Raw genomic sequence first — 26,442 nt, forward strand, 5'->3', positions numbered from 1 at the left:
AACCCGATCTCTATTTTTTCTCTATAATTCTCGTTTAACACATTGACGTTATTTTGAGTAACTAATATCGACCAAATTATTAAAATACCCTTATTATTTTTTCTCCTCTTTGCCCCTCACTTGAAGAAGGCATGAATATATTTAGGTATTCACAAATTATTTCACATATTATAATGGAATATTTTTTTGCTGATACCGTTTAAATTAATAGAGGGTGTTAAATGAAAAATATAAGGAAAGAGCAAGAATCAGATTACAAAAACCTCACAGACAGAGTGTGAATCATAAAATAATACAAGGTGTGTGATTTGTAAAATGACCTTAAAAATATAATTTGAAAAGTTTATTATTCCAAATTTTATATTTTATATACCTATTTTTTCGGTAAGTATTTATTAAAATATAAATTATATAGTAAATGAAAAGATAAAAAGTGATTAATTAAGTCTTTTTAATATTAATTAAATCAACCTTTGAACTCTTGGTTAACTTTAGAAGGATATAAATATAAGGCCCGGCCCAATGCCTATTGAGCTGAAAGAAGAGAGAGGCTGAGATGGGCCTAATTACAAAATTGCCATGGAGCTGGAAATGCCCAAAATTTGAATCGGCCCAATATCCTATCGGTTCGGGTTTCGGATACTATTTGGATGGCGCTTACCCGTTACGAGGAGCTGCCTACGAAGTGTTCCTTTCCCGTTTCCGATCTGACGGTCTCGTTCTCGCGGGATCTAAAGGACACACCGACCCTTTCCTCTCTCCTCAAAACACCTCTCGACGTTCCTTTCTTCGATCTCACCGATCGAGATCGTCCATGGCGTCCTCCAGCAATTCGAAGCGCCGAGAAATAGGAGAGGAAGAGGAAGAGGAAGAGGAGGAGGAGACGATGGAAGAGGTCAATTCCTTTACCTTTCGCTAAATATGATCTTCGTAGAATCTCTCCTTGATGATTCCTTTTCCTTTGGAAACCCCTGGATCTTGTGTTGTACAAGATGTACGACCACGGAGGTTCTCAGGTGAAGTTGGCTGACGATTGTTTACTTAGGTGGACTCCAGAATTGACTGGCACCCGTTATGTGTTTGTTAAACATCAATTATAAAGAATATATATATGATTAGCATCTGATGATTGCTGTCAATCCTTCGGCAGACATTATTTTAGAGTTGATCCTGCATTTCGATGTGACTGCTATGCATTCATTGGTAATCTATTAAGGCTCGGGGTTGAGTTTGATTTGGTATATTGGTTCATTGATTGTTCTAGTCTTTATTCTTATCTAATTTCTTTAGACGTTTATTTCTTGTCATATATAATATACATTCCTCTTTTGGGTAGAGCGCAAAACTGTGAATAGTCTGTTAACCATGAAAACAGAGATATATTCATGTATGCTGTATCGATTACTGAAATGGAGAAGTGGATATGCTAATTCTAACAGATTAAGAATCAAAATTAGTCTTCTGCTTCAATGAGATTTTATCTGATTTCTATCTGTCATGGTATTATTTTTTTGCTCGAACTGTTATCACAGGCTAAAATACTTGTTCTACTTTTTTGCCTACAGCTCGAGGGTTTTGATGATTTTACAATTGCATCTTCATGGGAAAGGTACTGCCCGATTTATCTCTAACCGTTGTAGAATATACTGCTACCTGCTTTCGTGGTTCCTTGAACCAGACTGATCTAACTTTTTTCTTCTTTCCAAGATTCATATCAGAGACAGAGGCTGTTTGCCGACAATGGCTTGCTGATGGCCCAAAAAATTTGGTGGTATGTTTTCTATTTTGGGTAGTATTTTATTTTATTTGACATCTTTTTTTCACAGATAAGTGGTTGTCTTCGAAACATTCTTTTTATCTCTTCTAACAGAATATCATCCTTAATATTGATATTGCATTTGTATATATGAGTGGTCATATTTAGAATGCTGATTCTTTTCTCCAAATTCCAGCTGCCTGTTTTGACTTAGATGAGCAAATATCCTCTGGGCCTCTGGCAAATTAGTCTCGAGATTACATAAGCTTGTCGTATGATTTCTGTCCTGCATTCCAGATTTCCACAATGTTTGTCTTCTTGAAGTTCTTGTCCATAAAGGTTTTTAGAGCTGATGCTATTGTCTTCCATGCGGTTATCATGCTACTTTGTTACTTGCTTGATTTTTAACCTTTGATTTCCTAGATGTATCCTCTGGGCCTCTGGAAAATTAGTCTCAAGATTACATAAGCTTGTCGCATGATTTCTGTCTTGCATTCTAGATTTCCACAATGTTTGTCTCTAGAAGTTCTTGTCCATAAAGGTTTTTAGAGCTGATGCTATGCTACTTTGTTAATGACTTGATTTTTAACCTTTGATTTCCTAGATGTATCCTCTGGGCCTCTGGCAAATTAGTCTCAAGATTACATAAGCTTGGTGTATGATTTCTGTCTTGCATTCCAGATTTCCACAATGTTTGTCTCCTTGAAGTTCTTGTCTTCTTAGAGCTGATGCTATTGCCTTCCATGCAGTTATTATGCTACTTTGTTAGTTGCTTGATTTTTAACCTTTGATTGCCTAGATGTATGCATCAAATAAATGCTGTTCCTGAACTTCCTTTTAAATTTTACATCTGGTTTCTTGCAGGAAAAAGGTGCAGAATTGTTGGGTTCTTGGAAAAATTTGTACAAGGCTAAGCGTGAGCTGAAGTATGGTAGAAAAGTGTACTGCATGGAATTTCATTTTGAAATCTCTAAGAATGGTAAAGTGATCTTCTAATTGAAGTCTTTAATTTTTAACTTCTTGTGGTGCATGCAACTATGGAATCTCACTTAAATTTAATTGATTAGTGCAGGGAAAACTGCATATTGGGATGATGATTTGCACAATTTGCAACTATCATTTGGAGTTACTGAGTTTTTGGTATGTCTTTTTCAAATTTGCTTGCTAATGCTAACTTTTCTTGTACTGGATAAACATGTTCATGGCACAAATGCTAATATCTTTTGCAGAAGTTATACCTGAATCTATGTTGTCTGATAATAATTCTTTATTTCATCATAGCTTGCTTCCCGGTGACAAAATTGCTGCACTTATCCATAATGTACTTATCCCAATGGTGTCCTAAAAGTCAGCTGTTGGGTGAAGAAATGAATAATATCATGTGTCTGCACTCATTGCTCCATAAAATTACTTATATGTAATAGGATCACCAGTTTTTCCAAACATACTTGATTTGGGAGTTCTGAGATATATGAAACACACTTCTAGTGCAAACTTTTATTTGAAGTGTTTTGCACAGTATATGAGCTAGAAAGATAAGACTGAACAAGTAAAGTTAAGTTCATTAGTTGTTGTGAAATGGGGATTGTTGGGATTTTAGGAAGGAGAAGATTGAGAGAAAAAGAGAGGTATTGAGAATGAGATTTTACACCTCCACCTTCAAGCTAACATCACATCAAATCCCACATGGGAGAATGTACAAACAAAATTTTCATTTCATTCATCAATCTCTATCTGGATACAAGTTGGTCTGTATATAGATCTCACAACTACAAATAAACTAATAAAACATTAATATTGCAAATAACTGAATAAGCAAAACGCATCCCTAAATACTACAAATAAGCAAATACAACCTTGAACGTTGCAAATAAGCAAATACATCCCTATACATTACAAGTAAGCAAATTCATAATATATAACAACTTAGAATCAAATCTCTTAAGTTGGACTCATTTCTATTGACCTATAAAATTATTATAGGTAAACTCAGCAGTAGGTATTTTTTGATTCCAATCCCTTAGATTCTCTCCAACTAGGGTCCTTAAAAGGTTATCTAAAGTCTAAACTTCAGTTGACTGTGCTTTAGTTTGACTGTCTGTTTGGGAGTGGAAAATAGTTGAGAGTAGAAGTTTTGTCCCATCTTGTGCCATAATGTTTTTTTTGACTTGTGGACTCATTCCTATTGACCTATTTACAAAATTATTATTCACAAACTCAGTAGTAGGAATTTTTTGATTTTAATCACTTAGATTTTCTCCAACCAGTGTCCTTAAAAGGTTACCTAAACTTCAGTTGAGAACTTCAATTTGACCGTTTGTTTAAGAGTAGAAAGTAGTTGAGAGTTGAAATTCTGTTTCCATCTTGTGCTGCAGTGTTTTCCAAATATAAGTAGTGAATTTCACATCCCTATCAAATACAATAGGTTTTGATAGACCATGCAATCTAACGGCTCCGTCAAAGTAGATTTTTGCAACTCTGGAAGCATGAGAAGTCCTAGAAAATGGTATCAAGTGGGTTATTTTAGAAAATTAGTTTACAACAACAAGGATGAAATCATGTTTTTGAACAGTCTTTGGAAGACCAAACACAAAATTCATATTGACATCCTATGAAGGACAATTAAGGATAGACAAAGTCGTATACAATATCCATATTGACGTCTTGCTAGATCTCCAACATGCGATTCTCAAATAATTTTTTTTTAAAGAGGCATTGGAAATGCATAACTTGCGGAATCTAAATAGATAGCTATTGTGTATAATCTATTTTACGAGTTACACCATCGCCTAATAAGGTACGGATCTCATGAAAACCTGAACATGACTTGTACTCAGTCCTAGTCTTCTCAAAACTAGTCACCTCTACACTCATTTCTGAGAGAAGTGTCATTCAACGACTGAGTGCATCAGCTGCTTTGTTTTCAATTTATGCTTTATGTCGGAGGGTGTATGTATAATCCTGGAGGAACTTAACCCACCTAACAATGCCTTGCATTAAGCTTCCTTTGGGAGTTGATGTGTCGAAGGATTTCATGGTCAGCAAAGATAATAAATTCTTGCAGGAGCAAATAATGTCTCCAATGGCGCAGTGATTGAATCACCGTAGAGAATTTGTTATCATAGATAGTGTGCCACTGTCTTATCATTCATTTTCTCACTGTAGTAAGCAACTGGATGAGCTTCCTTGGTTAGGACTTCACCTGTGCCAATACTTGAAACATCACATGCAACTTTAAAGACCTTAGAGAAGTCGAAAAGGCGCATGACTGGATAACTGAGAAAGCTCAGATCATGTGCCAAGATAAGGTTACTGAAGAAATGTATTCAACTCAAACTTGTAAATTTCATCATAATCAATAAATAAGCTCAATATCCAGTTTGTTATTAGAGCCGTCTGTCTAAGCAGGAGACTCCCTTTGCTCTGGCTCTTCTTTGTTCATCTGGTCTCCAACTTCAGCTATCTTGAATTTGTCCTAAAGTTTTAACTGGGGGCTTTCCAGTGACACATTACATCTATTGTGTCTTGATATTTTTCTTTGGATAATGCGATAATATTATGTTTGTCCAATTTGAATACTACGCATATGCTTGTTTTGTCACAATATACTTGGTGCTCACTTTTAGACATATGATGATCCTTTTGTCACCATCATTGTCTGACATTTCCTAAATCCATTTTGAATTTTCTTATGTCATTAATCAGATTCACTGATGTTAAGCATTGATTCTGCTCACTATAGCTCACGCTCACTTGCTCTGTGTATATGACTGTATATGTCCATCCATGTCTTATCTGCGGATATGATCTTCCAATGAGTTAGTTTCTACATTTCATGTTTATGTGTATCACCAATTTCTCCAGGTCATTGCTCCCCTGAGTGCTAGTGGCGTAGTTCTTGACGATCCAGAAGCGAGCAAGCTTTTAAGTGCTGTAGCAATTGCATTGTCAAATTGTGGCAGGTGAGTTGCCTGTTGAAATTTTTGTGTACCGTCCAGCCTTTATGGCATACTTTCAAGTAGAAGATTAGGTTGTTTAGAGACCAAGTACTATATCTCTTTAACCAACACATTTCTTTCTTTTTATACTACTAGTACATGACGAATTGATGAAAATGATGTCTTTGTTATCCGGTCGAATGCTTTACTCTAGTTTTATTGGAGTATGTCTCTAGATGCCCTATCTACTATGAAGTTCTAGTGGGGTACAAATAAAGATGCATATTTTCTTTTCTTTTTTGTGAAGGTTCATGACGATCTGTTTCAATATTAGGAGCAGAGAATACACTCTTTGCTTATTATCTAGCTGAAACTCATGCAACATTTACTTTTAAGAAATTTACTGTTTAGAAGTTAAAATGAAGAGTTTTTGACCAAATTAGCCCTATTCTAAAAGTTTTTTACCGAAATGGATTACCTCTTAAACTTATTACCAAATGGGATTTAATTCACTATAGTCATAATAAAAAAACTGAATTGATCATCGTTTTTTCCCTAAGCAAAATGCTGATGGGTTAAGTGTTTTTTCCTGATCCTAAAACGCTTAACTGATAAGCATTTTATATATGTATATTTTTTTAACTTAGCATTTTCAACAGATTGAGAGAAAATGTCTTTATCTAAAAACATTGAACTAATTAGTATTTTTACTTAAGAAAAAATACTATCAGTTCAGCGTTTTTGTTAGGGCTACAATGAATTAAACCCTATTTGATAATAAATTTGAGGGATAGTCTATTTCGGTTAAAAAAAATAAAAAATGGGTCTAGGTTGGTCAAAAACTTCATAAATGAGGCATTTTATAGGTAGTTCAAGAGGGCTGACACTCTAACATGCTTACAACATAAGTTGCTTGGATGTTGGTTGAAGATCCTGTAAAATTTATTCCTTTATGATACGAACTTTAGCATCAAAATTTATGTGATATGTTTTGATATTATTTGCAGCAATTGGCCAGCATTTGTTCCGGTTCATGATCCATCCCGAAAAGCTTATATAGGGATCCAGAATATGGGTACCATTTTTACTAGGCGATTTGAAGCCGATCGAATTGGTAGCCAAGTTCCTATACGGCTCATGCATTTGGAGGGGTTATATGAGTTGTTTCTCTCAAAATTTGTGAGCATTAATAATCACATTTGTGATGTTATGATGGTTTATTTTTTTGATCAATTTGATGTGTATATGAGCAGAGAAATTCTCTTATTTTGGTCATGCATTAACTTACATATAGCTTAACTCAATTAGTACTGCAAAGAATTCTCTTTTTATTTGCTGTTTTATCTTCTGTCAAAGGTTATTAATAACCTTTGCAGAAATAAGATTATAAGAGGTCTTGATATATGGTAGTATTGAGGTCACTTTGTTGTCTTACGAGCAAGCTGTATCTTTGTAGGCTTGTGATCTATGGAATTGATCTTGGATATTTCTTATTGCTCTTCCTTGTAATTTTGTCTAATGTGTGATCAGCATTCTATCTAGAAAAGAGTGGGTCAACAGCCAAACTAAGCTGGGATTGGTAAAGTTACATTGAGCTGATCCCACAATATAACAACCATTAGTTATGAAGGCAAAGAGGGGGAATAATGACTGTCAAGAAACTGAAGATACATACAACATAAAGAATTGCTATGCCAATGACACGAGGTGTGCCAACCTTGGCTCGGCATGGTATGTATTGCTAACACATGCCTCACCAAGCCGATATGCCGTTGGCACACTAAATAGTCTTGACATGCTAAAAGACAACCTCTAAGCCTTTCTAAAGCCTTGAAATAGGTTCTATGAGCTGAATTAGAGTTATTCAACACTATATATTAGTGTAACATATGCAATTAGATTCTAATCTTATGCTTTTCACCAAATTTTCTCAAATCCTCTTTGTTAGGGAAAATAACTTGAGAATTTTCCTTTGATTTCCAAACTTTGAAGTATAGTTTTTATAGATCAAGCACCAAATGCAAAGAGATATCAAAAGAGATAAAAGATATCTCAAATTTGGTCCCTTTAAAGTAAGATATGCTTAATTCTAATGGCACACATCAATGAGTGGCCACAAAGGAGTATCGAGATACTCCGCCGTATCGGTGCCGATAACTCACTGGCACAATACGTATTAACTCGTGCTGATTAACACAACAATCCATGAGCATTTCATCAGAGTTGGAAGTTCGTTATATTTAGGGACCTAACTAAAGTACCTTGGATGCAAGTTATTTCTAACAACTATAATGCATGTCTAATGATCTAATTGCTTCCTTTTGAAGTTTGATATAGAGATTTGAACAGTCACGAAAATAAAGGAAAAATTCGTACTTTAGATAAGTGACAACACTATTAGGGTTTCACTCATCTCCCACAGAGGATATTATTCCATTCCTTGCCATTTTTAATGAGCTTAATCTAGGATAGTATCAACAGAAAAGGTTCTTGAGGATTTAATTTACTTACGTAACTGAAGATTTGCATGCTAGAATATTAGTGGAGAGCCATTTTCCACATTCACGAAAAATATCCAGGGTCCACAGTTCACATGATAATCAAATATTCTCTGCGAGTTCTTATGAGATAAATTAAATCTAGATGTCATCCTGATATCATGCTATTTCTTTTAAGATATTAGTTACGGAATTTTTAAAGGATGAATTCTAATTGTCAAGCTTGAGTGGATTTGAACAGACGAGTGATAAGTAAATGTATGAGTATTTTAATTTTTGAATCAAACTTTCTGTTTGTCATCTTGTTGAGAAGCCAGCACCATCCAGAGCATGCTTTCCATTGATTGGACGCATTCGTTAATTAATATAATTCAGTACCTTCTCAGTATAATCCTTACATTGAGCCATTTGTTTTTGGAGGTCTTATCATCTGCAGAGATCTCAGCAAACTATTTCAAGGTGCACTTTGCAATGAAGCTTACCTACAGAACAACTCTATATGATTATGATGATGAGATAGAGAGTGCAGAATCAGAAATTAAAGAATCAAAAGGGGAAACTGATGCCTTGAATCGCATCAAATCTCAATGGGATGATGATTGTCCATGGACAGAATGGTATTCTGCTGAGGATCCTATTAAAGGTATCTTTTCTCCTCCTTTTCTTTCTCTCTCTTTCTCTGAGTGTTACAATCCATCTTCACCTATGAGGACTTCAGATATTGAAATGTTCTTTATGTTAGCTGCGATAATATAACCTGCCATTCTCTGGTAGGTACTCATTTAAATTGTCATTTAGTATGGGGATGTCCTTGCTTAGGGGTCATTGCTTCTGAAGAAATTGCCATCACTGAAGAAGAATTGGTGATAGCAACCAAGTAGTTTTCACTTTGAAAGAAGAATTAGCTTACTACTTAGATCCTAATGGGTTTTTTATTTCTTTATAAAAAAAATTTAACCCTGAGCATGAAGCTAATATATATTCTTCCTCTATTGCATGTGATGTTTTATGACCAAAGTGACTTCTAGTTAGTATTCTCTTGATTAGACAAATTTAATGTCTTTGAAACATCTAGGCACAAGTCAAATATGAGAAAACTTTGAACGAATTTATATATTTCTGTGTCCGACTGCTAGCATGACATAAACCCTCTAGAATTTGCATGAAAGTTGTATGGCCAGTTGGCACAGAGTAGCTACCTTCTTGATTGGCAAAAATAGATGTTGCTAGTTAATTGGTTTGTATTTGATATGATCGTATGACTTATTCCTTCCTGCTTTGATAAAACTGGGAAAACTATGTGGATGGTTCAGTGCTGATTTGAGATCACCTGTGATTATTTTAGGTTTTGAGTTGACTGCAATTTGGTTGAGTAAGATGATTGAAGGTTCTTTGGAGATGGCAGAATTGGAGAATGCTTCATCATTTGATGCCGAGAACTGGCTTTTTTATCCCATTGTTTCTCCAAATATGTAAGAATCCATTATATTGAATGTACTTCTTGGCATACAGCCTTCTGCTATCGACTGATATCTCTTGTTTCGTCAGACATATTGTTGCAATAGTTGTTCTGCTTGTCTTAGTCACTGTTGAATTCTTATTGCAGGGTTGATGATTCGATAGGGAATTTTGTTGGATTTGCCTCCCAACTACGCCTGCTAGTAAGTGCATTTGCTATGGCATTCACGGCCCAATTTTTGGAAGATTTCGTGTCAGGTTTGGGACAGTCTGCCTCTCAGTATTCCTCTAATTTTGAGATGATATGACCAAGGAAATAGTATTTTCTAATTCTTTCCTTCATGCTAGACAGCTGAAAACCCAGGCTCTGATAATTCAAAGTCTGCAACTGCTGTACCACCACCAAGTGTTCTAGACCGTGTTCTAAAGGAACTTTTCCATGATGGTACTTTTCTGTCTTACCTACTTTCCTGGATTAATTTGTTGAGCAGTGTTCCGTAGTTAGCAAATGTATCACATTCAGACGCTTATTCGAGTGCTTTTTCAGAAGCTAATATACTTTTCACTATATTATATCATTCATTGTATTAATTTTTTATACAATATGTGATATAATGCAGACTCATTTGAGTACCAAATAGCTTACACGATATGAAACAATACTTGTATTTTTATGTGTTTATAGATGTAACTATGGGGATGAACTGACCTATAGTTGTTTATTTGCTACGTTTAGTTATATAAGAAATTAAAGAATACTATTACTACTCAAAGTCTCAAATTTGATAATTCCCCTGATGCTGTAAATTTGTCATTTTCCGTTTAAGTTCTTAATTTCCCATACATTTCCTATCCCTTAAGTGTTGGAACCTGTTGTTCTAAGGTTCTTACTAGTTTATCTTAAAAGAAACAAAAGACTAATATTTTAATTCATCTTGCTTTTTCTGATGTTTATCATAGGGATATGTGTGAAGTGATTTTATAAGTAGTTCAGTAGTGTCTACTGTCTAGGATGCCTAGGTACATAGTTTCTCAGCTTTTTATGACGTTTTTCTTTTCAGTTGCTAATAGTTGGTATCAGTAGTATTGAAGTTGCATGAGAAAGGATGTCTTAAATCTTAATTATTGCTGAGTTAAGGACATAGTGTATACTGGTTTTTCCTTTTGAATACAGTTTCCTAAAGAATTATTGTACCGGTGGATATAGGAATGGTATGATCCTTAGTATAACATGGAGGAAAAGACACGGTACAGGAACATTGTCGTGAGAGGTGACACATGCCTTTGGAAGTACCACTCTAAGGGTAATATGATGCTATAGATGCTGTATGTAATGGTGCTCATTTCTTAAAAATCTATCAAGCTCTGCAAGGTTGAGTGCTTGAGTTGAATGGATACAATGTAAGAACCACTACCAGTTACTGGAGATGATCTGATAAGATGGACTAGATAGTTTCTGTGCATTTACATGAAAATTAAGAGAGTCTTGTGTAGGAGAGACAGTTACTTTTGTTTTATCATGCTGCCGTTTTTATCCCACTGTACAGAAAATCTAATTAGTTTGTTACTATTTTCACTTTCAGAAGTTCAGAGTTCCAATCATGTGGAAATTGAAAATAAATATTCTCGTGCTATCAAGGGTGCACCTCTACAGTCCCTTTTTGCACAATTTTGTTTGCATGCACTCTGGTTTGGCGGCTGCAACATTCGTGGTTTGTATTTCCAATAACAAATCTTTCTTTCGATGCAATTTTCCATTTTTTATTACATTCACTTTTCTTGATAACATCCTTAATGGAAGATCTAAAATTCTGAATTAGTTCTTTTTTCCTGATTTGTTAACTTCTTGTATGATAATCAGCAATAGCATTCCTGTGGATTGAATTTGTTCGTGAAGTTCGTTGGTGCTGGGAGGAGTCAGAACCGTTACCAAGAATCTCATCTAACTCTGGCATTGACCTGTCTGCTTGTCTTGTACATCAAAAATTGCAAATGGTACTTTCACATCATTTATAACATCTTGATGTAGTAATTTCTCTTTCATTTTCATATTCTAAGGAGGTAGGGCATGTTAGTTACTACTGGAGATTAATATACTTGTGGTTGCATGCCTTGGTAGAGTGACATGATTAGATCTATCAAACTACCTGCTAGACTGGAGTTCTCCTTGTGCAATTGTTGAAGAAGTCTTAGTGCTAGTAATGCAATATTTCTTATCAATGTTAAGTATCATAAACACTAACATGTACAGTACTACACCAGAAAACAAGAGTACTAGCTTAAAACATATGTCCAACTGCGAGCAAGTATGAGTAACTATTTACAGTAATATATGCATCTGCGAGAGTTCTTAGAACTTAGAAGCACGTGACGTATATCAAAGAGTTAAAATGAAAACCTTGTCCAGGCATGCCATTGGCTGTTAGTATGAGATCTGGCATGTGATCCCTGTCAGCAAGGTAGTGCATGTAGGATTGCCATGGCAAGAAAGAGCTTGCTCTAAATAAAACTCAAGTTATTTCAACAGTTGTTTAATTAGCTTTCAGGAGTTTACTGGAGACCTTTTGGGCTTGAATTTCTTTATCACCTATGATGTGTTGAAAAAAACGAGTTCCTTATTTTTGACTCTTTTCCAAGAAGATGGCATGCATTATCTGAATGGAAAGAGGCAAAATTTCAAATGTTGGTTGATATAATATTTCATTTGTGAATGCTGCATGCAATTCTTCATATTCTGCTGAGTGCAGCAGGAAATTCTGGGGATTAATAGCTGACTACTCTCAGTTGGCTGTAAAAGTGTAGTCTTCTACTGTTATTCATGGCTGTGAAGTGACAGATGATAATTACTAGAACATATTACTTCTTTTCCTGAAGCTTTTGGCTTTGATTGGAACATTAATTGTATATCACCTTTTTTCTTCTTTGCCAAGCTTGCAATTTGCATAGAGAGGAAGAAATCACTGAATCATGCCGATGACAATTTTTCTGAAAGTGAAAATCAGAGCCTGAGGAGTAGTAAGGTGCTAGTTCATTAGTTTTCATTCCTTTTGTCATATTTTATACATCAATAGCAGATACTAATTCTCGGAGTGAGAATACAGGTAGATTTTCAAGCCAACTTGCAGACCAAGCCTGTGGATGATAAAATTGACAGGTAGACCTGGCAGTTGAAATTTGATAATGATTTTATTTTTCAGAGATAGTCAATGTGGAAGTATTTATGTAGTATCTACTGGAAATGATAGTGATATTATTCAAACTTCGTGCACAAATCTTAGTTTATCTACACAGCAGAAGAGTATATACAAGCTGGTGTTAAGATTATACTTCAAAAGTTCAAAGGGTTTAAGTTGCACATATACTGCCTTACTGATTTTCATCTAGTGTCAGTATAGTACATATTTTACAAACTTTTCAGCATAAGGACACTGACTTGTGCAAATGGTCTTTTAAAGTTTTAAGGACACCTGAAAGATGATTTCTTGATAGGCTATATTTTCACAGAGAAGCATTAGGTTGGGCCACAAACTTTACATTAGAAATTTGAAAAATTAAGAACCTTCCATGATTAGTTATAAAAGCTAATCTTAAAATGGAGAGATAAAGTGCTCACTTTTTCTCATCTCGGCATGAGCATTTGTAGATCCTCAAGCACACTTAAAGGTTATAAAAATATTTGAGTCTCTTTTAAAAGATTTAACATGACGATTGAAGTCTATTTCAAAACATTGTGGTGTGGTTTCTTTGACTTAACATGCTCAAGTAAATTAGTTCATAGACTATTGGATAGAAAATGACTCACTTTTGGGAAACAGCTGATATTACTAGACCAATTAGTTAACTAAAGATGTATAATAACCACAAGTTAAGTAGTAGCAGCCTTCCCATTAGTGGTGCTGTTGAGCTTTTCTTCTTATAGTGTCTATATTGTGACTGTTAATTTAGCACCTACCCGATTGCCAACGGAGTCGAACTTCACTTGGAACATTGTTCTACTTGCTTATGCCTGTATCCACATGTTATTTACATCTGCATGCTTCAATATTGGCTTGCCAAGAAGATTCAGTGCACTATGTTCTTTAATTTCCAGGAAACTATATTATTCGGACTTTTATTTGCTGCAGTTCTTTGACATTAGATGGGCAGCCTCACCTGAATCAAGCTTCTGTAGACTCCAATAAAAAATCTAAATATGCAGAGTCGTCTTCTGATCCACAAATAGCACATAGAGTACGGAGGGGATCAGCTGGCGTTGTGCAGTCTATGATGCTCTTACATTCATTTCAAGAGATGCATGCTCCATATACTCAGGTTCTTGTTGGTGCCCTTTTACTGTAACACATTTTTTTCACATTAACCTTCAGATTTCGGGTGTGGTGGACAAGTCTTATATAGTCTCAATTTTTAGGATGCGCCAATAATGACAGAAGATATGCATGAAGAAAGGCTCCATGCAGCTGAAGCATTTGGTGACGCAGTTGTAAGTTTTGCTCTCTTTATTCTATTGAAGTTCCTTTGTTCATGTATTTATAGATTATTTGGCTGACATTTCTTGATTTATCCTGGAGCAGTAATTTGATCAATATTGCTTGTTATAAACTTGCTGGTGAATTATCATGTCATGTCAAATCATTAACAAAAAATTTAGCGGACAATGATAGACCCATTCTTTTATTTCTTTCAGGGCTTCTCCGGTCAGTTGGAACGGGATATTTTATCTTCTGGTAAGATCAGTTAGAGCAGCTTAAGAGATCCTTGTATTGAGTTCTAGAGTACAATCACATTTAGAGTTTTGACAATCAGTAAAGTCCATCTTCTTATAGTTTGCATGATGTTAATCAGTTCTTTCATAATTCATACACATCAGTAAATTTCAGAGATTTTAATGATAGCCTGTTTAGCTTCTAATATGTTAAGCTAGATGCTACTTCCTTTTTCTTTCTACTGTTTTTTTAGTGTTGAAACTCTAACATTAGTTACTAATCTTTAAGTATCTTTTGTTTGATATGTTGTGTTGATGTTACAAGACATGTCAGCCTTCAAAGCTGCAAACCCAGATGCCATCTTTGAAGATTTCATACGATGGCATTCACCCGGTGACTGGGAGACAGATGAGACGGCAGACAGATGTGGAAATAACTCAGATTGGCCTCCACAAGGAAAACTTTCTCAGCGCATGTCTGAACATGGTAACTTGTGGCGCAAGATTTGGAATGACTCTCCGCCTGTGCCTGTCTCTGAGCAGAAGCTTCGAATTGATCCTATTCGGGAAGGGGAGAAGGTTATTTCTTAACTCTCCACCTTTGCCTAATACCATAACATAAGAGGGCATTTTGGTATATGATTTACTTAAATCTACTTGTTAACCATAGTAAACTTGGGAGTGTCAAGAAAGCTTACCTAAGTCGAGCTATAAGACATCTTAAATTTGCAACTTAGTTGGGTGTGTCAAAAGTTGGTTTAACTTTTCTGGCTGTGCTCAGCTTTAGTTTACGGCCTCTCCTTAGGTATTCCTTTATTAAAGCCCCAGATTTCTCTTGGCGAAATGGTCCTGTCCGAGTATATATTCTTTCTTTTCATATCCAGTGAATTGTTACTTATACAGTATAACATTCTTACTGTTTATTAGCACCAATGAGCATCCCAATGAGTTGTGCTATAGATTGTGTATTTTTTTGTGCATTTTGCAGATACTCCATTACCTTGAAACTTTGAGACCATACCAGCTTCTTGAGCAAATGGTGTGCACTTCCTTCAGAGCCTCTGCTGACACTCTGAGCCAGACAACTTATGGTGGTTATAAATCAATGAAAACGAAAATGGATCAGCTTTATCTTACACTAGCATCTACATTAAAGTCACTGCAAGGTATTATGCTTGTTTAGAAAATACAGATAAAATTTTGGTGGTCTGTTTATGATCTTCTGACCCTGAAGTTTCTTCTATAATATGCATCGCGTATCAACCTATTGTAATATTTGATCACTTATGGGACTAGAAATATGGGCATGCTATCTTGTCTTGACATCCAATCAATTCTGGTCTTCTGGTCTATCGTTGGGTTTTGGCAATTAATCTATCCGAGGGCAGTTCCATGTTCCCCACACTGATGGAGTTGCTGTTTTTAACAGGGAAACAGATATCTGATACAACTGAGTTGATTGGAGACTTAAGGCAGCTTTCTTTCACTTTTGAGCACATTGAGAAGCTACTTATTCTTGCTTCTTCAATCCACCGGAAGCTAATGGATGCTCCACGTCTGTCTGGAGCAATTTTCAGTGACTATTTCAATTATTATCTTCCAAAAATGGGTACTGGTTTGACAAGTATTTGCTATGACAAGGTACATCTTCTACATTTTCTGATCTATTTACCTGGAAATATTGCATAAGAAAATCTCTAGTTATTTAGGAAAATAGATGTCAAACTACTTGTACTCACCTATCCTATAAATGGTCAAGCAAACACTGACTTAATTAATGAGGCTTATTCATCACTAGGTGGTGAAGCTTGAGTTGGGTTGTAACTGCAATATAGAATGGACTCTTAACCAGTACCCTCAAAACCCGAAAAAGAAAAGGAAATATTTTCTTTGATCCATTCTTTTTAATTCTTATTACTAGTATATTACTTCGTAAATGTGACTATATCGTAGTAATTTGATAGGGAAAACTCTAAATAATTGCTTGCATTTTGTGTTTATTATTGTTTAAACCCTTCCTTTTGGACCTTCATGGTCTGACCCCTACCTTTTGCTATTGTTTGCTGAGAAACACCCTCACATTAAACTAATGGAGAGTTACACATGCATGGGTTCAACTTAGCCAATGTTAAATAAAAATTTAACTCAAGGTGTTTTTTAAGCAATAACAGCAAAATTTAGGGTTCAAAATGTGAAATCTAAAAGGCACCATAAACAATAATGAGTGCAAAATGAAGGGTGCTATTTATAGTTTTTCCTATTTGATATCTTACTCATTTGGTATCATTCAGTGTGAGATAGAATAACTTGAATGGGCTTGTTTGTTTAATGCGGTGTTAGTTGTGGTAACTTGCAACTCTCAGGTTTCCTTGTAGGCAGAAATGTTCTTAAGGTGGCAATGTACTTCACACTATTACTTAATTGTGATGGAATATATTGATGCTATCACATTGTCATTTAACTTTTAATGTTTAAATCATCAAAATGTGCAAATAGATTGTTTGCTTTCCTTAACTTGGACACTACTTTGTGAATTAGACCTTTGTAGCACATTTGATATCCATTGCTTTGTAATTATGAAATTCTAAATAACCAGTCACTAAGTACCTGAGTTTGGACATGCTTACTCTAGCAAGAGATGCCAGCAAGATATCTGTTGTTAAGTAATCTTTTTTACCTCAATTTATACAGGAGTTCAATACCAAGCAACAAGTAATGATGCATGAAAGAGATGCTGTGGCAAATTTGTTTCCTCCACCTACTGCTAACCAGTCATGGAGGAAAGTTCTGAGCATGGGAAATCTTCTTAACGGGCATGAGCCAATTGTCAGAGAGATCATATTCTCTGTCAATGACAGATTAAACAATTGTCATTATGGAAGCATAATTCCTACTGCTGAAGAAGTTGAGACACACCGAATGTATATACGTGGAACCTCCAATGATCTCTGGGTTGCTTTATCTGTGACATCTTGGGACTGAATCGCCTTCTCACAAGATAAGGATTGGGTTGAGACTGTTGAAATGTGATGACAGTGGGCATGTTCTTTTGGTTGTTTATGATCTCTTTAAGGTGATCATTTACTCCAAACAATCCCTTAGGCCTTCACTTTGCTCACCAATAAGCAAGTTAGATGCTCTGTTATGGTCTGCGCTCGTGTTGGCATTCAAGGTTCCTAGCTCTGCATTTCGAGAAATTATCTGGGCGGTTTTCCACATTGATAGAGAACTGACATATATTATAAAATTTTCTGACCGTCACATTGAATGGAAAGGTTCTGGTGGGGGAGTGTATGATTTGGTTTCAGTTTAGGCAAGACCTAGTAATACTAACAAAGGCAGAACGCATTACTGGACCAGACTATAAGGAACCGGTACAACCTCGTCTTACACAAGGAGGATAAGACGATCTTCTCACACTACTAGACTGGCAGGTTCTGATAGGCATTGCCATGAATATCCACATCATTAGGGGACACATCATTGTTCCTCTTGGACAAATGAAGAGCAAGATTCTTTAATTATTTGAGGACCTCCTTTAATTTATTGTTGGCTTCTATCTGATCAGAGGAAGGTTGAGAAAACTTCTGATCATCTCAATGTCACTGAGAAGCTACGAGACTTCTATTTAGAAGCTCCAAGATTGTAATGCTCATCATTTGACAGAGTAGTGTAAAGTTTCAAATGCCAATAATTTACTTTTTAACATTTAGTTTCAAAGTGGGTTCTATCCTCTTGGATATAGCTTGTTCCATTGCATGTCTGCTCAAAATGGGTTCTATCCAGTCTTAGCCACAAATGTTGTTCTTTCGTCTCTTACCAGTGGCATATGCAGAGCAGCTAATAAGGAGCTGCACTGCTATAAAGAAGATTTGTGGTGATTCTTGTCTGAAAACAGGGGTTGCGACTCTGCAGGCCCATCCACAACTAACATGACAAATTGTCACGGTGGATGATGGTGCCATTTCAGGTATGCCGCTTTGCTATTTTGCACTCTAATAGATGTAAATCTCTCTCTCTCTCTCTTTTTAATGAAAATTAAATATTTAAACTAGGTAAATTGTTGCAAGTATTACCATCTGAATGGTTCATAGCTTTGGTGTTCTTCTTTCTGGGGAATAGGAGCTCTTTGCAGAGAGTAACAGCGAGCTCCTATGCCTTCATTTTGTAGAAAGATTGCCTAGAATTCCATCTGCATGAAATTCCTGCAGGCTGCAGCTCATTCGCTATTTTGCATCGATCAGGAGCCGTCCACTGGTGCCTCGAGAGCCTCGAAGATCTATCTATATCCGATGATTTCCAGATGATCCGCACCGTCCGCTTCCCCAAAACCGAGATGAACCGACCTTCGAATTTTTCTATGCATCGTGTGAAGAAACCGAATCTTTAGACAAGCAATCAGCCAATCGTTGTTCGACTGCTACGCACCTCAAAGCATGACAGAGACTAAAGCCAAAGGGGACACGTATACAAACCAGCACTGGTCCTATGCTCCTATAGATATGCTGATCATTTGCAACTCTATATATCTTATCACCAGTTCACCACGGGTGGCAAGTAAAACTAAAAGCAAAAGTAAAGTGAATAGAGAGAAAATTAAGATCGAGAATATAGACAGAGATGGAGGATTGCATGGATGGAAAGGAGAGCTTGATGTGTCTCTCAAATCAAAAGCCAGCTGAAGAACATCATGTGGAAGAAGTGAAGACGGAAGAAGGTGGTGATGGCCATGCAACGGATGGTAAGCAAGAAGAAAGTGGTGGTGGGTTCATGGCTAGTCTAGTCTCCAACTTGGGTGTCACTATTTCCGGTCTTTCATCTCCTAGAGGGGAACACAAGAGTGGAGAGGCCGGTGGGCTCATCAATCATCTCATCTCAAGCTTACCTGCTTCCACTCCGCTTTCAGGTCTCTCTTTACTTCCCCCTCTTCCAAGAAGTAGTAGTGTTTATAGCATGGATTCAAGTTTAATTCGACCTGATCCAAATCATCTAAGACATTCGGCTGATACATATCGTTATACTCAGAAGCTTTTAGAAGCTTTGGCTTATTGTAGTCTTGTGGTGACTTTGGCCATTAATTTTATGATTTTTTTATTATGTACTCGGTATATATTTTTTTTATTTAAGTACACTGTGGATTGACATGCATGCTAATATTTTTATATGTAATTAAGCAGATGAGCAATCTCCAGCAGCTGATGAGGCTTCCCTGCTGATCTCCATCATTGAAGACTAGGAGGAGTTCTGTTAAGAGATCTTAACAGACTTCATTTTATTTCCTATCATGTTCTGTTAAATGAGTGCATGTAAATGCTCTCCCAGAGGAAAAAGAAAAGAAAAGAAAAAGGAACTCCTTTTGGATGATGTAGGTATTGTTCCTCCTACAATGTAAAAAAGAATTAATGTCTGTCAGTCTCCATTTTGTGCCAGTAAACTCTTTTCACTTCCTATTTTCTCCTGTTCTAAAGCATGCAATCTTTGTAAGAAATGGTACCAAATTGTGCATCTTAGCTCCTTGGTCATTTTTAAGGTGCAAACAAATATAAGAAATGCTTGATAGGGTGTTTGTTACCAAACAAATATAAATTAAATCCAGCATTTATGTTGAGCATTAAAAGTAGACAAGGAAAAAGAGAGTGAAAAAGAATTCAAAGGAGATCCATATAGATTCTTATGCTCAGCTCTTAATTAGTAGCTTTTAACCTTTTGCTGGTTGGAGTTGGGTAGTATTACAATAATTCTACAAAAGTTTTATGAAAATAATACAATATTTAGAAGAATTAATGGCTTCTATTTGGATTATAACATATAATATTTATTACACTTGTGATATATTCGGTTGGATGGACGAGAGAAGAGAGAATGATTAAATGATAAAATAATGATAGTAGATTGAAAGTAGAATTTATTGGTAAATATAAAATATTGGTTAGAAGAATTAAGTACTACTAAATCAATATTGATATAAATTAATTAGTCCAACACTAAACTAATATAGCCTTAGTAGAATAAAATTATGCTTATTTCCGATCAAACGCAGCCACAAAGCTACAAAAAGATCCAAGCACGTGGAAGTTGGAGGCCAGTCCAAGAACCGTTTTGACCGTTGGTCCCACATCATCCCCCCCATTGTCTTTATAAAAGGGAGAGCATCTCTGATAGAGAAGCAGGGATAAAGGCAAAATCCACGATAAGGCCTCCTAATTCTGTCCATTTATGCACCATATAAGCTTTGAATAAACTTAGTATGATCAAGATAAACTCAACTGCTCTTCTTTTTAGAGCAAAAGCTCTATTCTCCTATTTTAAGATAAAGAAAGTTCCTCTCTCTCTCTCTCTATTTTTTTTTCTTTGGTTCGTGAGAGAACGAAAAGAGAGCAAAGGATAGTAATTATATAGCATGAAGAGAGAAAGATGACACTTGAGAGCAACGTTATCAAATTTAAAGTATGCACTTGGGATTAAAGTGGTAATATATATATACTCTTTTGTCATCCTATGCCTGTTGATATGAATACTGCGTCCCTCTCAAGAGTTTGGTTCTTTTTTGATCAAATGTGTTTGGTTCTTTAGCGTCGGCTGCTTTTGTTCTTTTCTAGTTTGCTTGCTTTCCATACTTAATATTCCAGAGAAGGTTGGTTTAGTTCACAATATAAATTAACCCCAGAGAGAGAGAGAGAGAGAGAGAGGTGGCAAAGGAGGAAATGGAGAGGCTTCTGTGGTTGCTCAGAGAAGGGCTTATTCTCCCAGCAAGGCGAGTTATTCTGAGTCTATCTTCAAGTATCAGGCGAAGGTCTAGTAGAGGTATGTAGTACTAAAGAAAAGTTACATAGTTGTTTGCATTCAGATTGTGGAGATTTGGGTCTTTTTATCTTTCTTGCTGATGGGATTGGATTTACAGGAAGAAGGCATGGATTGGTGAAGTTACATGAGGACATAGAGAAGTATAGTGGTTATAATGATATCAAAGTGATGTGGGAGATGGTTCATTCCTCTAAGCCTCTTCCAGTTAAGGAGAGAAGAAAGAGGAGATTTTGTTGTATTTTCTAGAAAATAGCAACAGCCCGTCTAGCTCAGTTGGTAGAGCGCAAGGCTCTTAACCTTGTGGTCGTGGGTTCGAGCCCCACGGTGGGCGTTTCTTTTTAATTTTTGAAGAACTTAATAGTGTCCCAGTTATACTGGTGTACTATTAGGATTCAAAATCTTTAAGTACTGTTCTGTTCTATTGACAACATTTTATTTTAGAGTGTTACTCCATGGCTTTCTTTTAGAATGATTAAAGCATTTTTTGTGGTTTTGCTCAAGACAATGGACATATAGAAAGGAGATTATATTGGCTATGGCAAGAAGTAACATAATTCAAAGTTTCTTTTGTATGTCATGGTTGCACCTTTGTATGACCAAAAATTAAGCCAAAATTTCAAATCATTGGCCATTATTTGGGGCTGCTACTCTGGAGTTTAAACAATATGGTAAGAAATGAAACATTGGATGTGTTTAGGAACTGTCTGTTGGTGATTAAATCCAGTGTATGAACTATCAGTCATGATCAGCTTACTGTAAACAGATAAGGAACATCATGAAACCAATGAGGTTCTCCAGTTTGGTTGTGTTTTAGAACAACACTTGGGAGCAGAAAGGAAGTCTATTATACAATTCATTCTGAATATAAACGATCCCACAATCGGTATGGCACAAGAATGAAGACTGAAGTTCATATAGGAATGCACATTAATTTTATTGCATCTGTTAGATGATTTGTTTGACTACAGAGAGAAGGGGAATAACCCATGTCTCGATTGATGTGAAACACTAAGTACCTTGAATGACTTCAGACTTAGAACCAACTAATGAAACTAACATCCATCTACCTTAAGCAGCAACCACCTCTTCTTCATGAAGAAGCATCTGATTGAAATGCCAAACTCCTGGAAAATAATTTTCATTAAAATACTAGACCATCATAATTTTATTGTTCAAGATTATCTGCAAAATGATCATGATTGTTCACGATTATCTTGCAACAATGATAGAGAGGGTATGTTAGGATGTACCATGTCCTTTCCCGACCCTTCTCAGCTGAGCTACATATGCAGAAATCTTCTTTATAGCCTCAACCTGGTCATTAAAAAAATCAGGGGAAATAACCGCACAATTGTAATTCAACAACTTTGAGCACTTCTTTGGCTGGTCTGATCTCATTTGTCAAGTATTGCTAAAAAGCTGACGATAATTTTGCAAGGAAATCTAGTTGTTGGATGATCAATTGCTAGGATAAAAAGTAATGCAGATAATACTAATTGCACAATATCTTCATCTAAACAGTCACTATAAGTCATGACACAAGGAATCCAAAAAAAAAAAAATCTAGGTCTTTACCTGCTCCCCCAAGAATTCAGTTTCTATGAAGTCCACCATCTGAACATCCTTGCTTTGTTGTGCCACCTATCCATCAAAAGATGGTATTTCACAGGGTACATTTCAGCAGCTACTCAACTAAAACAAGAATGCTGAACTATTAAGCTCTGTTGGTATACAAAACTCTTACATTATGCATATTAAGAAGTTTCTCATGTGTCAACTTCTCAAGAGACAATGCCAGCTCCATGGCTAAGAAGAAAGAAGCAATAATATTAATATTATATAACCAATACATTTCCAAGAAAATACTACAATTTACATGGACGCCCCTGTCCCCAATTAAGTAGTCATGCATTACGATAGGAACTCCCAATCCTCTGGCAAATACGGACTCTTCACATGTACCTGCAGTAGCGTTCAAGTAATGTCCTGTGCACATATGGCCCTTTGATTTCACCCGTTTCATATATGCACATAATATGGAGCCTTTTACAGCACAAAGGCATGTTTGTCAGATATGAAAACTTCAAGTAAAAATTTAACTGGAACCTCAAGACAATGAAGCACAAGACATGGCTGCCTCTGCCCCTGTCTATATGCAGTAAAGGAGAAATCCTACTAAATGAGCCTCCCAGTTACTGAATAAGGACATGATACTCTGAAGAATGTATGGGACTATGGGTAGTCCCGAAGTGTTTAAATGCCTGAAAACTCAAGGAATTGAAATTTGGAGACTCTAGCGACATGGGAGTTCCCAGAGGTCTTATAATTATATAAAGTACAACAATATTAACCAAAATCTACAAATTGTTCAGGACAACCCAGACGTAACATAACACTACAACAGCCTCGACAGGTATCATAATTAAGTACAGAGATAAGACCTGTTTGCAATTTCAATTTTCAACGGGTTTAAAATGGATGTATCATATGTATAGCACCTTCTCACAAATATGTTCATACCCATGTCAAGTATTTAGACATTTTCTTTCAATAATAGCAAGAATAAGCTCTTCAAAAAATTTTGCGGTTTTCATCCAATTATATTCTTCTTCTAAGAATATAAATATTTGTAAGAGAGTTATGGAGAACAACACCAACAATTGACTAGACATGAAGGAAAACAATGCACAATCTGAACGATGTGAGTTGTCTGTCGACAAAGTGTGATTCGTTGATCTTGTGAGGAAGTTAGATTCACCAAGAGATAGCATGTTTCTGGTTCACATTTTTCAGGAGCTTCAGCCATATTTGTTTTATACACTATAAGCACAGTAACGGCATCTCTATGTCGACAACAACATGCAAATATAACAGACAAAGAACAACTGATAATACCCAATAAGCTTACCAGATAATGCATCTCCTTTCTCATGATGATCAAATTCATTCGCAGGCATCAAAATCGTCTGCAACTTTACTCTGCCTCCACGCTTATTCTATTAGTAAAAGCACAAACAACACAACCATTTCAAGATCTCAGAATCTTAATTTTAAAAAGAATAGGCTTTATTTTTTTCTCAGCAACTTAAAGAGCCCGAAACCTGGTACTTCATCAGCTTCTCCGCATGTTCCCGCTCTTCCTCACTTGATTCCTTGCAGAACCTACAAAATATTGAAAACACAACAATAAATTTTCGGCGAAAAAAGAAAAAGAAAAGTGAGGCGTTTGATTTCTTGATAATCTTACTTCGCAAGACCTTTTAGGGCAACATTATCCCGATCAAAGTACGCAAACATCGCGTGATACACATAAGAGACGTTGTATTCCACACTAATTCCAACATTAAAGAAGAAATCGTTAAAACCAAGAACAGAATCGAGAGTTCTTCGACACTTCAATGAGGAAATAATGAGAGAGACGGAACCCGACTTGATCTGCTCGTTGATGGCAGCTTCGCAGTCCTCGGCGTACTTGTGGCGGGCGAGAGAGTTATCATTCGAGGCGGGAACGAGGGAGAGCTCGTTCTTGAGCTCCTCGAATGGCTGAAAGACCACACCGGTGATCGGGCGAGGGTTTGCTTCGTTGCGGCCGGCCATCGCCACCGCTGGTCCAAATCCAGTCCTTCTACGGAGACGAAGGAGAGAGGAGGAGGCTGTCAGAGACGGCTTCTTCTCCTCCGATGGAGGAGGCAGAAGTGAGAGAGAGGTGGAAGCGCGTAGAAGCATGACGGCTTCGGAGACGAGGAAGAAGGCGAAGAGAATAGAGAGCGGCGAAGTAGGAAAGAAACGAAGTGAAAGAAGAGATGCATTAACACCCTCTATTGCAAAAATAAGGGGGCTAAACGTAAATTATTTTAATTTAGTTAATTTTTCATTTAGCTCCCAATATATTTATGCTAATTTATGTTTCAAATAATATTGCAAAAATAAAGGGTCCTAAACGTAAATTTCTTCAATTTTGATGAATTTTTTATTTGTCACCCTATATTTATGTGAATTTATGGCACAAATAATACTGCAGAAATACACGGTGTTAAATGTAAATGTCTACGACTTTTTTTAAACTTTTCATTTTCGCTTTGAATAATATTGCATTAAATATAAGGTGCTAGTTGCAAATTTCTTTAATTCTTGCCTAGTTTTCAACCTTTTTTTCTATTGAATCAGCTAAAACCTTATGCGATCCGGTACGACCGGGGGAACAACTAATAACCCAATCCTCACATGCTACAATAATAGAGTCTTATTGCCAGCGTGGCAATATCATAAGCTAAATCGTTTGCTGAACCCATCCAATAATTTATTTACATTTGATCTTATGCATACACTGCTTTGATAATAAAAAAATCTACTAAATATGATAGTTTACAAATCACATCCTATATTTTAATTATTTTATAATTTACACTCGTCTTCTCTATAATTCTAATATTATTTTGACTAGTAAAATCAACCAAAGTTACTGAAATACTCTTACTACTATTTTTCCTCCTCCTTTCTGTCTCTCCTCTAAGAAGTCACGACTAATTTAATTATTTTATAAATTATTTTATATATTATAACAGAATATTTTTTTATCGGTACCGTTTAAATTAACGAAGAATTTTAAATGAGAATTATAAGAAAAAAAAAGTAAGGATCGAGTTATAAAAACCCTAAAGATGAGCGTAGTGTAAATCATAAAATAGATAAAATATAGAATGTAATTTGTAAAATTTCCAAAGAAATAAAACCACTTTTAGATAAAATAGTTTAGTTAAACTTACTAACCTTTCTTTCTTAGAATTGGAAGGGTTGATTTCATGAGGAATATTGCTGAAGTAAAAGGAGAAGTTTCATGGCTGGTGGAGTTGTGAAGTTGTATGAGGATTCCAAGTCTTTTATCACTAACTAGCCAGTGGAGGAGTCCTTCTAGCTTTTCGGTGTACTTAAAATAATGTCAATATGTCACAAGATTTGTACTACTATTCCAAAGTTCTTTTAATTTGTTCAAAAGTTAGCCACTTTATTAGGTGGGAAAATTTTAAATTATTCCCTATATTTCGTTAACACTCTGTCTTGGAACTATTTGTAGTTAATTTAATTTTTTTTTTCTTAAAGATGTTTTAGTAAATTTGATTAGTGTGGGTTAGATTAGGAAGTGTTTAAGGATCCTAAAACTGAATAAAAAATTATAGATAGAATTTCTACTAGATTCTGTAGAGTTGAGTGATAAATATTATAATGTTTTTTCTCCTAAAAGAGATAGAAAGTTTGACTCCATAAACTTGGAGAAATACTCTCACA

At 35.8% G+C, this 26,442-nt stretch overlaps 2 protein-coding genes and 1 non-coding gene across 3 annotated transcripts; 2 read left to right on the top strand and 1 right to left on the bottom strand.

Moving 5' to 3' along the window:
* Nucleotides 1-699: 699 nt before the first annotated feature.
* On the top strand, nucleotides 700-18,072 carry LOC140775559 (uncharacterized). Its single transcript, XM_073118936.1, has 22 exons — nucleotides 700-895; nucleotides 1,566-1,609; nucleotides 1,708-1,771; nucleotides 2,621-2,735; nucleotides 2,829-2,896; nucleotides 5,621-5,718; nucleotides 6,702-6,873; nucleotides 8,613-8,835; nucleotides 9,538-9,664; nucleotides 9,799-9,908; nucleotides 10,003-10,095; nucleotides 11,234-11,362; nucleotides 11,512-11,645; nucleotides 12,581-12,670; nucleotides 12,752-12,804; nucleotides 13,775-13,961; nucleotides 14,059-14,130; nucleotides 14,335-14,374; nucleotides 14,678-14,931; nucleotides 15,341-15,518; nucleotides 15,782-15,993; nucleotides 17,044-18,072. Exons 1-22 carry the CDS (start codon nucleotides 815-817, stop codon nucleotides 17,332-17,334), a joined length of 2,835 nt encoding a protein of 944 aa, XP_072975037.1. The 5' UTR covers nucleotides 700-814; the 3' UTR covers nucleotides 17,335-18,072.
* A 3,342-nt stretch (nucleotides 18,073-21,414) lies between these two features.
* On the top strand, nucleotides 21,415-21,487 carry TRNAK-CUU (transfer RNA lysine (anticodon CUU)). Its single transcript has one exon. It is a non-coding gene; the product is annotated as a tRNA-Lys (tRNA).
* Nucleotides 21,488-22,069: 582 nt separating this feature from the next.
* On the bottom strand, nucleotides 22,070-24,948 carry LOC140775945 (ferritin-3, chloroplastic-like). The gene is made up of 8 exons (XM_073119446.1): nucleotides 24,587-24,948; nucleotides 24,404-24,487; nucleotides 24,258-24,318; nucleotides 24,065-24,152; nucleotides 22,901-22,962; nucleotides 22,732-22,797; nucleotides 22,407-22,470; nucleotides 22,070-22,280 (listed from the first exon to the last, which is right to left on the bottom strand). The coding sequence occupies exons 1-8, from the start codon at nucleotides 24,880-24,882 to the stop codon at nucleotides 22,225-22,227; spliced, it is 777 nt and encodes a 258-aa protein (XP_072975547.1). The 5' UTR covers nucleotides 24,883-24,948; the 3' UTR covers nucleotides 22,070-22,224.
* Between the last annotated feature and the right edge of the window lie 1,494 nt (nucleotides 24,949-26,442).

Source organism: Typha angustifolia, chromosome 14 (genome assembly GCF_048772165.1).
Source record: "Typha angustifolia cultivar Huaian chromosome 14, ASM4877216v1, whole genome shotgun sequence".
Taxonomy (NCBI): domain Eukaryota; kingdom Viridiplantae; phylum Streptophyta; class Magnoliopsida; order Poales; family Typhaceae; genus Typha; species Typha angustifolia.